Source organism: Corvus brachyrhynchos, unplaced genomic scaffold, assembly GCF_000691975.1.
Source record: "Corvus brachyrhynchos isolate BGI_N302 unplaced genomic scaffold, ASM69197v1 scaffold317, whole genome shotgun sequence".
Classification (NCBI taxonomy): domain Eukaryota; kingdom Metazoa; phylum Chordata; class Aves; order Passeriformes; family Corvidae; genus Corvus; species Corvus brachyrhynchos.
Genome location: NW_008239295.1, coordinates 1,533,711 through 1,551,334, shown reverse-complemented (window position 1 = coordinate 1,551,334; position 17,624 = coordinate 1,533,711). Strand labels below are relative to the sequence as shown.

The 17,624-nt window shown below is 44.7% G+C and overlaps 1 protein-coding gene across 1 annotated transcript in view; it reads left to right on the top strand.

The window, feature by feature from the left end:
* Positions 1-10,062: 10,062 nt before the first annotated feature.
* Positions 10,063-17,624, top strand: part of PARVB (parvin beta) — a 35,282-nt gene continuing 27,720 nt past the window's right edge. Inside the window, exons 1-3 of the mRNA XM_008638549.2 lie at positions 10,063-10,161; positions 12,780-12,869; positions 14,746-14,816. Of these exons, the coding sequence (XP_008636771.2) occupies positions 10,125-10,161; positions 12,780-12,869; positions 14,746-14,816 (198 nt within the window). The 5' untranslated portion in view covers positions 10,063-10,124. The remainder of the gene's footprint in view (positions 10,162-12,779; positions 12,870-14,745; positions 14,817-17,624) is intronic.

Here is a 17,624-nt window from a genome sequence, read left to right as displayed (position 1 = left end):
CAAGCAGACTGTTCTGGCTCCTGGAATCCCAGCTGCTTCTTTAGTGCTTCTTTCATTGTGTGGTTGAATCATAATGAAATCCACTGAAAAAAGAAACAGTGTATTTTCCATTATAGCTGCCATATGGCCTTATTGCTAATTTTTAATTAGCTGTGGGATGGTTGCATACACAGTTTATTTGGAGTAAGGAAGTAGACTGAGAACTGGATGAGGAGATGTCTGCATAGAGGCATGGTGTCTTTTAGTGTCTTTAAATAGAAGAATGTGTAATGCTCAGAAAGCCTTGTTCCACTAGGTCTGTTTGGCAGATGCATGCATTTGTACTATTAGAGATGCAGACGCTTCTATCATTTTAAAATAGAATAGTGTTGTTTACTCTCTGGTTTGCCTAGTCCAGCAGATGGACCTGGAGGCTTTGCAAAAGTGACAAGATTTTTGTCAAAAATGATGGGAAAAAGTAACCTCTCGCACTTTCCACCTAACATTCTCCCACAGGAACAGGGTTATGAAATTGCACCTCAGGATTGCTGTTTGCCTTCTTGCCCGTGTATGGCCGCCAGTATTGTTACACTGGATTGGTTCCACTGGAAAATTAGGCATGGTAACACTATAGAATTTGGTCTGACAGGAATCTTGATGCTCTGCTTAGAATTCTGGAGTTAAGTTGCAAAAGATCATCGAGTCCAATCATTCCCCCAGCACTGCCAAGTCCATCCCCAAATCATGTCCCTGAGTGCCACATATACAAGTCTCGTAGGTGCCTCCAGCAATGATGACCCCAACACTTCCCTGGGGAGCTGTTCCAGTACTTGACAGCCCTTCCAGTGAAGATGTTTTTCTTCATATCCAACCTGAACCTCCTCTGGCACAACCTGAGGCCACTTCCTCTTTGTTTGATCATTTGTTCCCTGGGAGCAGAGCCCGACCTCCACCTGGCTGTCCCCTCCTGTCAGAGCCAGAAGGTCCCCCCTGAGCCTCCTTTTCTCCAGGCTGAGACCCTTTCCCAGCTCCCTCAGCTGCTCCTGCTGCTCCAGCCCCTTCCCCAGCTCCATTCCCTTCTCTGGACTCACTCAATGTCTTTTCTGCCATGAGGGGCCCAAAACTGGTTCTGGGATTTGATCTGCTCCCTGACCTTGTCTTCCAGCTCAGGGGCTGGGTACAACAAGGACAACCAGTCTGACTGTTGAAGACTGAGGCAGGGAAGGCATGGAGTACCTCAGCCTTTTCCTCAGCCTTTTTCATTATGTGTCCCCATTGCATCCAATAAGAGGTGGAGATTTTCCTTAGCACTCCTTTTGCTGCAGATGCATTTGTAGAAACATTTTTATTGTCCTTTATGGCAGTAACCAGATTAAGTTCTAGTTGGGCTTTGGCCCTCTTGATTTTCTCCCTGCATAACCTCATGACATCCTTGTAGTCCTCCTGCATTGCCTGTCCTCCTTCAAAGGTGATAAACTCTTTTCCTGAAGAATGTCCAGCCTTCCTGGACCCCTTTGCCCTTCTGAACTGCCTCCCAAGGGACTCTGTCCCCCTTTGAGACAGAGGTACCCCATCTGTTTCCAGCAGGCTTTGTAATGCAAACTGACCCATGACCAAAAAAATCCAAAATTCAAGACCCTAACCAGACTTGGAGCCAGGTATTGATTGATTTGCTGGCTCTTCCTGTTACTTCCCTCATCATTCTCTGCAACTGGAAGGATAGGTAATTAAATTAAGTAATTAAATAAGCTTGGGTAATGGAGCCCTATCATTGGGAAACTGGATTTTAATTGCGTCCAGGACGTCATGCTGCAAAATGGTCCTGCTGTGCCAGGAGCAAACCAGATGTGCTGCCTGTAAAGTAGATCTGATGCTGTCTGCCACACAAACTGGTTGGGTTTTATTTTTGCATGTGGAAGGGAAGAAGCAGTCGTGACTGACCTTAGCTAGTGCAGCAACAGTCCAGCCTCAACCTGAATTTTGTAGGTCTTTCCAAGGAAGGTTTCTCTGATTCTGTTCTCTCAGTTTCTGAGTTTCACTCTGTTTCTGAGTTTTTTGAGGGTCCCTTGTCGGTGAAAGAGACAGATGGTAATGGGAAGGTGAGAGGGACTGGCCATAGTGTCCACTCTCTGCCCTATGGTTGAGGGAGAAAGTTACATATTTGTTTCCACGTTTCCATCTGGTAAAAGAAATTGTAGCTTTTAGTGAGGGACTTTCTTGTCATGAATAGCATTAGGTGTAGGTGCTGTAGTACCCAGAATCTTGGTGGAAGGCATCCTCAGTGGAGTCCTTAATTTGCTGTTGATCCAGTGGTTGGTAAGAGCTTTCTCCAAGACTGCAAAGACAATCTGAAACTGTCTGAGCTGGGGAATTTCACTCTTGTACTGAATGCACAGGAGATGGGCACTGTTGTTCCAGGGGGGTTGGGTAGTTTGGCATGTTGCAGCATAGCTGGCCAGATGATTCTGTTTGGGAAATGTGAAAGATTTCATATGCACTGTATTTATTGACAGAGTAAGAACAGATGCAAGAAGAGGAGGGAAAAGATCCTCCTGGCTACACCTGTGTTGTGTGAGCTCTTTGTCTCATGGTCTGTCCTGGGATGTGTCCTGTTCAACATCTGCATCAGTGCCCTGGAGGAGGTGATGGAGCTGGTGACACGTGCAGGTGACACTGAGCTGGGTGCCCCTGAGGGCAGGGCTGCTGTTAAGGGAGACACATGAACAGGCAGGAGAAACTGGCTGACAGAAGCTTCTCAAGGACAAGTGGAAAGTGCTGCTTTGAGGCAGGAAGAGAAGAAGAAGAAGAAGAAACCCTGAGCAACCTGGTCTGAGCTCAGAGCTGACTCTGCTTTGAGAAGGAGGTTCAGCTAAAGACCTGCTGAGGTCATTTCCATGCTGTATTGCCCAATGCACTTGTGGCTCCCTTAGATGCTTCCAAGGCTGGACTAAGGGCTTTTCTTAAACATGAAAAGAATGAAGTCTTATTGGATTAAGCATTATGGGATTTACGAGCTTGTGAATGCAACACTCTGCAGTGGAACTGTGCATCTCATCACAGACCTTTTACTGGTTTTTCAATGAGATGCTAGTAAGAGTACAGTATTTTTTCTTTCTTTTTTGCCTGTCTTATCTGTTAGGAGAAAAGCAGGGATTCCACTGGGCTGCTGCTCTGGCTGCTTCTTTTGTGAGGGTGAGTTGGAGAGGCTGTGTAGTTAGAAAGCTGGTTTAGGACTGACCTGTAACTGAGCTTGAAAGTCTTTAAGACATCTAGCATCACTGAGACACCACCTTTTCTAGCTCACAGGACCTGGCATTACCAGGGCAAAGGCTTTAAAAGAGACCACAGAAAGCTAGAACTGCAAATCCCGTAAAACGTCAGTGTGCTGACTATGAATAATAACAGCTGCAAGTCTTTTTGATACTTTATGAAATGTGATGTTTTCTTGTGCTTTGGACTTGTTTTGATTTGATTCTTTGGCTGGCTCTTGTTTCATGATTGCATTTTGATATCCCTTGAGGGCTGTGCTTGGGAGACTGGACTGGAAAGTCAGTTGGAGGGCCCCACTCTTTCTACACAGTCTGCAGCAGCTCCATTAGGAAATGCTGGTGTCTATTTCTTACTTAAATAATGTTTCTTACTTTAATTTCTTACTTAAATGTCTATTTCCTACTTCTTATTTCTTACCTGGCAGAGTTAAAGATTTAAATGCTTTTATGGCAGCCACTATGTCCACTGTACCTTCCCTTCACGGACTGGCTTTTATCTGACTGTGGGGTCTGAGTTCCAGACTTTTACTGTGATGTCTGTAGTGCTTTTCACTGAAGTGCTTGTCTTGACAGGCTCCTCTGATGCTCAAAGCAACAAGTAAAATAATTTCCCCATATGACATGTCTGGAAACCATTGAGAAAACCTCCCTACATTTTATAGCATTTACTTCCACAGATTTTCATCTCAGTTTTAATACACTGCTTTACTGCCCTGAGTGCAGGTAGGACACAGGAAGGGTAGAGCTGGGCATGACCAACCTCGGGATATGGTACGCTGAAAACTGTGTGTTGAGTGTTCAGGGTAAAGCTTCTAGTTTGGAGCGTGGCCTGTCCCAAACTCTCAATGTGTGTGTTGCAAATGGAGTTGCTGTATGTGAGTGTTTTTCAGGGTTTTCCTTGTCTTTTTGGGTGACATTTGGGCAGCTGTAGCAATGAGGCATGTGCACTTTTTGTGGTCAGCAGAACCATTTATCTTGGCTTGTTCTTCCTGCAGAATCATGTTGCACGAGCAAAATAGTTGCTTTTTTTGAAATGCAAGTCGTATCTGTAGCCTCCCTTCCATTCCCTTGAAGTTTGGCTGCTGTGCTCTGTGCTGTTAGCTGTGGAAGACGGAGCCTTTCTGCTGCTGCTGCTCACCTGCCATCAGGGCCTTCAGAAGTGAGTGTGTTACTCTGTACTTCTCATGACACGTCCAGAAGAGTGAGCAGCATAAAATGTTCTCATATTTGCACAGTAGATTACTTGTGGTGGTGGTGGTGGTGACCTGTTCATCCTTTGTGTGAAGGATAGGGGGAGAGCAGGAGGCCGAGGCAGGTAAAAGTGGTTTGGGCAGATAACTAAGGGGGGGTTCATTCACATATCTACCTACAAATGAAATGTCAAACCATGTGGAGGAGGGGGAAGGAAGCTGGTGGAGGAATGGAAAGCTGGTCACTTGTAAAATGTGCTAGCCTGAGCTGCAGTAGTGACTTTCTTTGAAGCTGAGTGTTCTGCTTGATAAAGTTTGCAGGGTTAGATGTGTGTGTGGGATCCAGAGGTAGAGCTTGTAGGAGGGTGTAAACTGAAGTGCTGTTTTCTCTCAGATTTCTTCATGGTGCAGAAGACAAGAGTTGAATGAATGGATTGGGTGTCTTTCTTCCAGAGTAGTGCTGTTAGCTCTGCTTCTGACAGCTTCTGCTCTCCCTCCCTTGGTGGTTTGCTTTCACTGGACCCATTAAATATGGATACCTTAAGCAGTGAGTTGATTCTGGTTTCTGAAGTTGCTTTTGGCTAAAGGAGCCTGTTGGTGCTTGGCATCTTGTGGAAATCAACCTGCTTCCTTTGGGATCTTGGGCTGAGTTCCTAGACATGAAGGTGCTGTTCCTTTACCTGCTTGTGCCCATCAGCTTTGCTTGTGGGAGTACACCAAAGTCTGAGAGAGCACTAAGGACTTTCTAGGAGAACACAGTATTTCATGGAGAATGGATGGCAGTAAATTGAAAAGGCCTTGAAGGTTTTCTACTCGGAGTGGACACAAGCCCAAAGTCCCCTTCAGTCCTTTCCTTTTCTTACCAGACTTTGTCTTTCCCTCTACTTTCATATGTCAGGTTTGACTCCACATCCTCCTTTCAGCTGGAAGTTGTTCTGGTGCTCATGCAGTGTCCTTAGGAGAACATAACCCTCCACCATTACTTTGTGGGGAGAAATGACCCTTTCTGTGTAGGGAGGGAGTTGTGCCTAGGGGAGGCTGAGAAAGTACGTTCTCCCCATTTTCGAGTAGAGCTTGTGTGCAGAGGGAGGAGTGTAGCTTTCCCTGGCTGCTTTTAGGGTTCTCTCAAGTTTCAGTTCTTGCCTGGCTTTTCCCAGTCAAAAATTTTGGGATTGAAGCAATCTGTTCAGGACAAAGCAAGTGCATGTCCTGGAGTGTAGCAGCTGTGTAGCTGTGGTGTGATGTTAGTGCTTAGGAGAGCTGGGTAAGGGGTAGGTACTTTAGAGGAGGGGAGTGTTGCTCCATTTCAGGCAGGGAGAACAGAATGTCAGAACTGTTTGCTGGTCGCTGCTTAAAAATGTACTTATACCTCTCAGGCACGAGAAAAGGTGATGAAAAAGATGTGCCATTTTCAAAGCTGTGGGATTGCCACTGTAAGGGCAATGCAGGGAGACTGAGGCAGAGCTGACTAGGTCAGCAGGTCAGTAATCTGCTCTTGTATCCTATCAGTTGTCCATCTATTACCTTTTTAAGTGTAACTTTACAAATACTTTAAAGCACCATTCTTGTCCACACTTGTATTTCTGCTGGGTGGGGGTGAAGGTTTTTTTGTTTGTTTATTTTTTGTTTGGTTGGTTTTTGTTTTGTTTGTTTGAGTCTTTTTGGTTGGCTCTTTTAATTAATTTTGCCCAGCATTACTGTTTGTATGTCCATACAGTGAAAATTCACTTTATTTTTTTTCCCTTTCGTATCTGGCTAGTTTTCAGACACACAGTTTCCTCACTCTGTGACATAATGTGGCTTCTGGAACCACTAATGCCCGCAAAAGGAAGGGGTGAGTGGCAGGTGGGGCTCAAGATGAAGTCTGAGTACCTCTTTGCCCTGATGGATCCGTGCCTGATGAAGACAGCAACGTAACTGGCTTAGGGCAATAATGAAAGAAATGAGAAACAGCAAAATGATGAATCCCATGTTTGACTTTCAGCTTTAGTTCCATAGCTCTCTGTATGTTCTGTCAAAGTCTGCATCTTGCTTGCAGAACCAATTTTGAAGGATTCCCAGTTCAGTATTAGTAAGTGGGTGTTAGAGCTGTTGATTGCTTTGGTGTTTAGTTTCCAGTGCTGCAAATGCTGAAAGCCTCTTATGGCCACTGCTCTCTGTTTAGTGCTTCTCTCTCCTAAGATGCTGCATCTCTGCCTGTTCCCGTTCTGCCTCTTTTCAGCAGTGCTGGTACATGTGCAGGGCTAGGCCAGGGACAGCTGAAGCTGTGTTAATACTGGCTATCTCATCACAGGGGTCACTGCCAAAAAATGGAAATCCTCTTTTCACAGACACCCCCCAAACAACTCCCTAGAAAGATAAGAACATTCTCATTTGTGAAAATACAAAAGCAGTATTTCACCCTCGCAAACAAAACAGAGCCCAAGCTTCTCGTAAACATTTCCAGCTGGCTCAAGTGTTGAATATGCTGTTACCATGCTAGATACATATTTTACCTTTCGCAAAAATAAAGGGGAGATCTCTGTTCTGGCAGTCACAAAATAGACCGCTTACCTGTGTAAATTTTAACACATCCATTTAAGCAAGTGTGGCCTGGTCTTTGCAACTAAACCAAAAGCGTTATTACAGCCCTTTCCTAAAAGTTGCCTTTGGCTCTGCTTTTCCCCTTTTTTTTTATACATCTTTCCATTTCTTTATGTACCAGAGTCTGGCCATTGTGAGTGCCTTGTCTGCTGAGGCGTATAAATAATTTGCTTTATTACCACAGTTCTGCTTTGAATGCAGTCCCTTGATACAGTGCCTTTATGTGGATTTGGTCAAGTCTTTGCCTTTGATCTGCCTGGGATTATTAATTCTCTCTTATAGTTAAATGGCTGCTTTGTCTTTCTCCCACAGCCTCTACCAAAAGATCGGAGAGCCTTTTGTAAATGTGCAGTGATGAGTAATGCAGTAGCAGACTGAGCTGCGTGTGGTTTGTCTCTAGAAAAAGAGTGCAGTGTAACAGTGTGTTTGGGCCTGGTTTTGAAACCTTTCTGCTTATCAGTTTTTTTTAGAAATTGTGAGATTTATTCAAAGTGCCTTTTGTTAAATGTGCCTAGAAAGCTTGCAGTTATGAGGATGACTTTTTGTAAGAGTTTTAGTTGTCAGATGGAAATTTGTTGTGTGCATGGCTGCCTGCGTTGGCCTGTGATAGGCAGAGGAGCAAGTTAAGAGGTCGGCACTGCAGAGTCTTCAGGGACTTGTTGCCCTCTGGTCTGACTTCTCCCATGGAAAGTGGAAGCTCCAGCTGATACCTGATCTTTTATGCAAGGATTTGCTGCTTGACCAGGGGGATTTGTCCTGTATCCCCGTTCTCATCTAAGATGTGAGTGAATGAGGATTGTGTCACTGGTCTGAAAAGGCTAAGAATGGTCTTGAATGTGGGCTTTCTATTTTGCACGTGGTGATCTGGACTATAAGGATATGAGTAGCAGGCAGGTGAGTCACTGTCTGAAAAAGTGCAGCTGCTCACAGTTTGGCTCTGGTGAGAAGAAGGAAACTTGGGAAGCAGTAGGAATTTGGGGGCAGGAAGGGAGCTTCCTGTGCAGTTTGAGTTACCTGGGCATTGCATGTTTGCTGTCCGTATGCTGCTCCCACCAGAGAGGAGGACGAAGTTACCTGAAGGGATCTTCTGCAGTGGAGCTAAGGACAGCAAAGCAGCCTGACAGCATCCAAAGTTAGGATTGCATCATGAGATGGAAGTGCATCATGTAAAAGTTGTGGTCAGGCAGCGCTGGGCACTGGCTGAATGCAAAGAAAAGCACAGGAGCTCAGGATCAGTGTCACAGCAGCTGCTCTTTTCTGCAGGGTGGGATTTGGCCTTGCAGTCAGAAATAACCAGAGCTAAAATTAAGCAGCATTTACCATCTGTTTTTGTAAGATGCAGGGGCTTGTGGTCAGTTTTTTAATAACAAGGCTGCAAATGGCAGAGATTGAAGTGAACTGTGCTGTTGTTGATACCTTTTAAAATTACACTAAAAATTATTAAGAGTGAAGGTAGAAAGCTGCTGATACCAGTTTTCTCTTTTTTTAAAAAGGAGAAAGCTGGGGCATCTCTCTTTTTTTTTTCTTTTTTTTTTTTTAATAGTGCTCCTGCTGACTTTAAAGGCCGTCACTTGGCCTTTGAGAAATCTTTGACAGCTCCGCTGGCACTTCCAACTTTCTGCAGCGAATGGCTTGTGCTGTGTGCAGTTTGCCTGTAATCCCATGCTCTGGGACAGCCTGCCTGGCTTACAGACACAGTGCTGTGTTCTGTGTGTGTGTGATCTGCTCATTCTATTAATCTGTTTGAAAGGCCAGCACAGCTTCCAATGTGACTTAATCATGTTGACTGCTGACACTGCCAAGAGATTGTCAAAATATTGCAGGGCTGCCAGGAACCCTTGCTGCTTTTGGGGACTGGTAAAGAAGTGATCTTTTACATGTGGATTTAAATTTCTACTTCAGGGGAAAACATATGGTTTTTGCTGAAAGCCAACCTGGACTAAGCAATGCTCCTTCAGCCTGTTCTCAATGTCCTACCCCTTCCTGCCTTCCCCTGCTGCAGGTTTGCAGTGACTGGTCTCTGAAATGGAATAATCAGGCTTTAGAGAAAGGTGTTTTACACCGGTCTCAGGTAGGGAGCAAAAGAACTGCGCCATCACCATGGGGGAAGGTGTTCCCTGTGAGGAGGGGAAGGGGAAAGGAGCTCTGTGACTGGGCAGAGAAGGAGTAGTAATACCTTATGTGGGATCTGCCATGACTATAACTCATTGTACAAGCACAGCTCTGCTCTGCCAGTCAAATGCCTCTTGCATGGATGGCTCTGGTATAAACCTCACAGCAAAACCACTGCTGCTGGTACCAAGTCAAGGAGGTTGGCACTTGCCAATCTGTTAATATCCATAATCTTGTACAGTACCTTTGGGTTTGTGAAAGCATGGGCTGAAAGCCATTCTTTGTTGTAAATTTGCATTAAAATACCTGTCAGGTTCTTCTCAGAAATGTACCTGTTGCTCCATCCTGACTATTAACTGCCTCTGCTTGCTCATTTGTGGGTTCTCTTTTCTTTCCAGCATTGTGGCTCTGTTTCCTGTTCCTGCTTCTGTTTCTTTGCTCAGCAGTGATAAGTAAATACTGGGGGCAGTGAGCAGGGAAAAAGTCCTCATCATTTGTTCCAGCACAGTGTGAAAGGTTTCTGGAGTGCTGCAGGTGAGGGGAATGCCCTGGCACGTTCATGTTCCTGAGTGCAGGTCCCTGTCTGCATGCTGCCTCTGTGAACCTGTGTGTTCCTTGGGGCAAGCTGTGGAAACCCAGCTGTGCCTTCACCAGAGGGTGCAGGTGGCTTTCTTGGGAAGCTCCGTGCACAGAAAATACTATCCTGGAGGTGCCTGCTCTTAGGCAGCCAGGGTGGGCCAAGGCAGGCGCTTGGCTCTCTTGGGACAGGGAGGGATTCTGGCTGGGACCACGGCCAAGTGCTGTGTCCTCCCTCCTGGCCCCCTGTCCCCAGCAGCTGGGAGCTGATCTTAGTGCCTACTCCTGTGTCACCGTGCCCAAATTAGGGGGGGGTCTGGCAGTCTGGAGGTGGCAGTCCCTTATCCAGTTTCTGCCACTCCGTCAGCGCTCAGACACCCCATGGGCTTCGCCTGTCTGCGCTGCTGGGGCCGGGATGGCCGGACTGCTGTGTAAGAGGCGCAAAAAAGGAGGTAGGAAACGCTTCCTTTGTAGCAGGAATCTCTTCATGAGGACCTGGTGTGCTGGGCTCTCCCTGGGAGGCAGCTTTGGGAAGCTTTCTGCTGGCAGAGCCTTGCTTTGCTGGCAGAGGTAGGAGAGGGTGTTTTGGTCCCCTGGGATCTGGCACAGCTACACAAGGTCTGAAGACAAACACAAAGGTTTTATGTGGTTCTTCATGGCATGAGGGATGGGGGCTTAATACACAAATTTGCATTAATGTTTTCTTTCATTTTGGTAAATTGCTCAGAAACAAGGTATTTTTGTTAGGAAGAGTAGAGATGATAATTTTTATATTAAAATAAAAGAGTACGTGCATCACCTTATTTGAGCTTCTGGGAATAAATCTGGTTTAGCTGCATTTAAAAGTATTCTGGCATCATTTTGTTCATATGCATACACTGTGCCATGCATTCACTGCCCAGAGGAACTTAACAGCTCTCCTCTGCATTTGCAGAACATTGGGAACAGCGATGCCCTGAACTTTCTGAATACTTGGCATTCCCAGAATGACAACACAGCTGTGATAAAGAAGAGTGCTACATCTAGAAATAAGGCTGGTAGTTCTTAAATAAGTCTGACTTAACTGAAGTTTGGGCACTTACAGTCCTAGAACAGTTTTAAAAATCGAACTTCAGTTTCCACATTAATTGTCTTGTGCCTCCTGGTGGCATCACAGTGTAGGAGTTGTTGGGGTGAGAAAGCTCTAGTTTGGAGCAATGCAAACAGGGCTGGGTAAGGGTTGTTAGAGCTGATTTGATCTGCTCCATGAGGCATTCTTGCTCCCTGACTTTTTTGTTTGTGGACGTTTTCAAGAAAATGAGAAGGAATGCAGAAAAGGGGTACTTTAAGAATTTATTTACCAGCATCTTCATTCAGGAGGTTAAATTTCAGCCTGAGGACATTGCTTTCTGTTTGCAGTCAAGAACCATGGGGCATAAACCATCAGGTATCGTAATACGAGACTGGGGTTTGCTGCTTGCATTTCATAATGAGGATTTTAGTGGTGTTCAGTATCATGCTGTGAACCAGAATTAAGTAACCTCTTGGGACTGCAATTAAGAAATGTGTGAACTTGTCTTAAGCACCTGTTCCAGTTTTCTCTGAGGGAAGGAGTGGGGATTGCAGTGTATTCTTCTTCCCTGCCCTCCTCTGTGGCAGTAAAATCTCTGTCTTTTCCACTTCTATTAGGCAGGAAAACAGCGAGTTCTGATGCAGGATTTTGTAACCTTCTCAGACTGCATGCAAATGACAAGCCTGTGGTTTGTTTTTCCAGTGGCAAAGGGGAATAGTGACTGCTCTGGAAGGGGAGAGCTTGAAGGGATACTGTGACCATTATTTAACTGTTCCTTCTTTTCTTTCCTGAGAAAAGTTTGCTTAGCAAACCTTATGTATTTGGAAATTCTTGCTTTTCTCTGAAAGGAGTGTGGGACTTGGACCCTTCTCAAAGGAGATTGCACTACCACAAATGCTGCCACAAGTCATTTTAGTTCATGCTTACACAGAACTGTTACTGAAAAGATGGGGCTGTTGTGGTTTCTTTGGATCTCCTAATTCATATCCATCTAGTTCAATATCACACCTTAAAACAAATGTTTTCTGAGTTTAAGGGGAGATGTGCCTTGGAGAAGTTACACTTGGAAGTGTTACAGCAGTGCTGGTGCTTTTCTTACTGTCAAGTTCTGTGAAAACACTGAAGGACGCTTCAGTATTTGTCCTCAAGTTTAGTTCCTTCCATATGGCAGGATGCAGGGAAGTATTTTAACATCCATTTTATTTATGAAGCATGCTTTACTGACTTTCCCAAAGGAGAGTTGTAAGTTTAAGATGAGCTTGAAATTAAAAAAAAAAAAAAAAAAAAAACATTTTTTGGTTCCCCCAATGCTGGCCAACTCTGGCTTTGCCACTCTGACGCTCAGCTAAAGAGGCATCAGAAGCTGTTCTGCTCCCCAGCCCACTGCAGCAATTTATCTCTGCAGGAAAAGCTACCAAAAAAGACATGCAATTTAAAATCCAAAAAAAAAAAAAAAAAAAAAAATCATATTTGCGTTCACCAGATCATGGCACATCTATTCTATCAAGTGGCAACGCTGGAATTAAATACCTTTTCATCTTTATTTGGTAGGTCTCCCTGGGATTCTCTGAGGATTTAATAAGGCCAGTAGCAAGTTGCAGTTCCTCCTGTTCTGCTGCTACAAAGGGAGGTGATGAGTGGTGGTCATGCTGTCAGAAAAGGGGTTTGTTTTCACACTGTGATGTCTGCTCTAGGTTGGGGCCATTCTGCAGGCAAAGCTCCCACCCCTTCCTTCTGGAGAAACAAGCACTCTCAGCTTGTTCTTACCACAGAATTGGGTTTCTTGCTAAAATTTTCCAGCCACTTGTGTGGTAGCTCTGTTTAATAGGAAGCTATAAAAGGATGCTACTTCAATTTTATTTTCCACTGTGGCTGCACTTCTTCATGCCATAAACTGTGGTCCTGTTCTGAAATGGATCTACCAGATGTTGTCTCTTATTATGAACACCGTCCCCAAGCCCTACATAGACACCAACTGTGCATTTATTACATTCTTCTTGGTTTTTCTCTTCTATCCAGTGAGTGACCTCCAAGAAGAAGGTAAAAATGCCATCAATGCTCCGATGAACCCAAGCACCGTGGACATCCATCCAGAAGACACACTATTAGGTAAAGTTTTCATGCTGCAGAGATGGTTTGTGAAGGGGGCCACTCTGGCCCCCACATCAGGGCTTCACTGCTGAATGCAGGTTGCCCAGCTGGAAGTGAGAGGATTGGAAGTGACAATGGAAAAAGGTTGCATGGTACTTGTAGACTAGAAATTAGAAAGGCTAAATGGAGTTTGAAAAGCAGTGCCAAGCAAGGTGGTTTATGGACTCTCTCCCATGTCCATCCCCATTTCCTCCCTCTGAGTCCCTACAAGAGCAACAGCATAATTTAATAGCAAAAAGGGTTTAAAACTTGCTGAAATAAACTGGTTTTGTCTGTCCTGGCCTTATGTCTCTTAATCTACAGAATTAGCTGAAGCAAGCTAATGATGAAACTGGAAATCAAACATCAAGACAAATAATAAAGCAGTAAATTAAAACCAGAAAAGTGTTAGTCATTTGGATTTTCTGATTAGGAGAATAGAAGGAAATGCAGAGTACTTTTTTTCTAAGATGTAGGCAAACTGTTGGTTGCTCTGTGTCGATATGTCTGGATCAGGAGTGTCTCCAGTGATTTCTTCTGGATACCAGTAAAGCTGTGGATGCCTTTAGGAGATGCAGGACTACTGCTGAAGGCCTGTCCTGCAAAGACATGATCACCAGTGAATGTTAACCAGGTTCTGTGGTGAATCATGTACTGTTATGGGTCAAGTCCTGCTCAGGGTTAGTGTTTTGGGTGTGCAGTGGGTGTCACTTCCTTATGATGGACTGCCTGACTCACCCTAGGCAGTAATGAGGAACTAAAGGAACAGAGGGGGAAAGCAGCAAAAAAATTCATGGTTTTTTCATTGGTTTATGGAAATTTTTTGGGTGTGTTCAGACAGCATGGTCTTATTTTTGTTTTTGAATAATAATGAAAAGCCCTGGAAAATATTGACCCCAAATGTGTGGGTGAAGACTAAGGTAAGCAGTTAGATACTGGTTATTAAATAGTGTGTAGTCAGTCTTGTGTCCAGGATGTGCCATGTTTCCTGTCTGACAGCAGTGAAGTCTGGCACTGCAGTGGAAAGTCACTGTAGGCTGGTCACTGCCAGGTCACACTGAGCAGTGTGACAATGGCCTGACCAGTGGTCATACCAAAACCCCTCCTTTGTTGTCCTGATAGAAAGAATTGAGCAATCAGTAGTAAAATAGGATTGCATATGGCCTGCCTTCTGGCCGTTAGAGAGCACTTCTCACACATCTTCATCTCATCAGCAGAAGAAATAGAAGGCTTTACACCTGGGAAGTCTCTTTTATGTTCTTCCCCCATGTACCAGTACAGCTGATACAAAGCAGGATAATTTCTCTCTTAAGCTTAATGGAAGGTTAAGGAGTTCCTGCACTCAGGAGTACATGTGTGACCAAGTTTTGAGGAAACCAGAGGGTGGAGGCACAAACTCTCAGCCCAAATCTCAGAGCTGCACTGAGTGTAGTGCATTAAGCTCATTATATTCTTCCAGGTTCTGTAATTTGGGACAGGTGTTTTCAAACAGAAGTTAAACACAAACTGAGGAGGAGGAGAAAAGTAGTCCACTGGGGTTTTTGGTGTGTTAATATGAACATGCCTCATATGAGGACAGGGATTTTCCTGAAGCACTCTACATATGGCAGGGCCCGAGCAGGGGAAGGTCAGTGAAAACAATCCTGGTTTAGGGAAGTGGGGCTGTGTTATCTTTCTGTGTGTCTCTAAAATTGCCTGACACTTGGGTCATGGGACATCCCCTGGCTAAGAGGATGAGTAGGCACTGCCATTTCTCGATCAGCTGACAAGCCCCTTCAGGGTCAGGAGTTGTTGCAGTTTCAGCAGTGCACATTTGTAGTGGATCTCGCTAAGGTTTCCCCTTTTACTTGAACAGAGGAGAATGAGGAACGCACTATGATCGATCCTAACTCAAAAGAAGACCCCAAGTTCAAGGAACTGATCAAGGTAGGAAATAAATTTTTGTCCTTCTTCAAATCTTTTAACTAGTGAGCTGGAGTAATTTATAAGCTGGTCACCCAAGAACACAGTTGAGGAATAGCAACTTGTTACTGGAAAACAGCTGTGAAAACTGAGATGAAGGTCAACAACAAGGTAAGGCTAAAAGCAACAGTGAGAGGGACAAGGAAAGGCTGAATGTCAGGTGCTTGTGGAGTAGTGGAGTAAAGCTCCATTGTCCATTTCTATCCTTGTGATGATCACAGCAAGGATCAGTGCTTGGCTTGAGTCTGTCTGCAGTCCCTGCACACAAAATGTAGGTTCCTTCTGTTTGTGAAAGCTGGGAAGGAGCTTTGGAAAACATTAGTGAGGTTTCAGGAGAAGAAAGAGTAGCACTGAAATGTTAGGGGACAAGGAGGGGACGTCTTGTGTCATGGGAAAGTTGGAACTGAGGTTCTTCTTGCCCTGCATTCTGCTCTCAGTTTTTACCTGTGTGCTGGGTCAGGGACAGGTAGTTCTGAGTCTGTCTCGTCACTGGACACACCTGCCCAAGGGGTTGATGAGGTGTGCCCAGATGTGCTGATGTTAAATGAGACTTCCTGACTCAGCAGCGCCAGTAGTTCCTGCCTGGCATGACAGAGGACTTGATCTTGAAGGACTTGTGTTTAGGAGAACCTTTTCTATGCAGAAAGTTGTTGGGATTAACATGGTGCAAGCTCAAGCAGGAGGAGAAGGGATGGCAAGCCTGAAAAAGTGTGCTCTCTTTCAAAAAGGTATTTGTGCTGCTGTTATACTTCCCACTACACTTTCCCTTTATTTCTTTAAAAGAATTGTAAAAATAATGTTTCTTGGAAACGACAGTACAGCTCTGTCTGTGTGGATATGAAAACTTTGGATAGCGCATACCGTATACAGAGAGGGGGCTGAGCTGGGGCATATTCCCTGCTGGAAACCTAATGCACCCTGGCTGCTTCCCCAAAGTGAACTGTTTCAGTGAGTGCCTCAGCAAACTGCTCACCTGCTACATCTTTAAAACAAGCCCAGTGATCTGTTATTACCACTACAATAACGTGCCTAGCATCACAAAACCACATCAGGCTGAGTTTAGCAAGGAGCTGTGCTCAAATTTCTGTTGTTCTAATTCGCCGGGAGTATGTTGTGGTTTTAAATTAAGTGGCTGCACATTCTTTCTTTGTTGGTACCTAAATCCATTAATTCTCTCCAAGGTGCAGTGGTCTTGCATCACCCTCTCAGAATGTAATGTGGTTTCTCTGCTACTGGAGCAGTGATATTATCAGCTGAACAAGAGTCTCTGCAGTGGAGGAACCAGATGTACTCTGTGATTCAGGAGACTTGATACTGAAACCGCAATTGCTTTTAAATTGTGAATTGTCCTGCTGAGTTTAATACAAGTTTCTGAGTCTTCCCTGGATGTCATAGTCCAGCAAGGTTATATTCTTTCAGATTAAAAACCTGAAAACCTCCAGGAGGAATGAAAGTCGGGGCCAGAACAGCACTTGAGGATATGTTTAAGTGCATTGCAGAATCAGGTTCAGGGTCACTAGGCCAGTTTACACTTGCACAAGGAGAGAGGTCCCAATGGAATGGGATCACCTGGTGCAGGGAGCAGCATGGAACTGGAGATTGTTTCCTTGGGATCATCCTCAAAGGAGAGATGTGTTCTGTGGAGTGCCTGTGTAATTTAGCTAATTGCTAACAACTTGCATACCTCTCAGCAGTTAGAGTTTTTACAGAGATTCAGCAGCGCTGGTGTGAGCTCACACTCTCTTGGTGTGAATCTGTAAGCCAGGGAGAGGTTTGAATTATGTTGGCAAAACTTACTTTATACTACAGAGCTTGGATAATGCAAAAAAAAAAAAAGAGTAATTTATTCCTCATTTTCTGTTCTTTGGTGGTTAATGGCATTTTCCAAAGCCCCAGTGCTGGATGAGAATTGCTGTGCTTTAGAAACCCAGCCAGCAGAAAAGTGTCTGTCCCCCAGAGCCTGAAAAGAGAGCTCTCCACGGACTAGTGAGGAGTGGGAACTTGAATAGACGGAGGTTTTTGTAGTTCCAAGTGGTTCTTTCTCTCTTTTTCCCTTCAGAGAAGAATGTGCCAATAGCATCAGCAGAGCCTCATGCCTTTTCAAAGCTGGCAGAGACTCAGTTTCGTTGGGGCCAGCCCAGATCTCTTTCAGCACCAGAGTTAGACATGCCAATGGTTCGCCATCACTGATGCTGAGTGTTTCTGTCCTGCCAGTCACATGCAGTGGGCTAAATGGATCTCAGTGCAAAGAAGCAGCAGAGATATCTGCTGCTGATGCTGCTTTAGTACCTCTTTGTCTCCACCAAATGTTGGCTTAATTTCTGCTGACCTCATGCCATAGGAATTGTATGCATTGTGGATTGGGCATTTGGAAGTGATTTTGACAGAGCCTTTGTAACTCTGGAGGGACAGACTCCACCACAGCACTGTGGTAATACAGAGACCAGCAGATGAAAAACACAACAAAAAGCCTCATTCCTCACTCTTAATAAAGCAAATATACAGAGAAACTCCTTGTTGAAGGCTGCTTAGTTGGGGATGTGAAAATACCTGCTTTAAGTCTTCTTGCCCAAATGAAAAACAATACGCCTGGAAGTGTTGTTTGTTATCACCATAGACAGTTTTCTAAAAACAGTTACAATCTATCAGGATGAAGTGTTCAACAAAATTCCCTCTGTGGCCAGCAGCTTTTTTAAACTCACTTCATTTGCCCTGTGTGTAATCAAAATTTGTTATGTGGCTGAACAGATCTAAAGCTGAAAATTCAGCTTA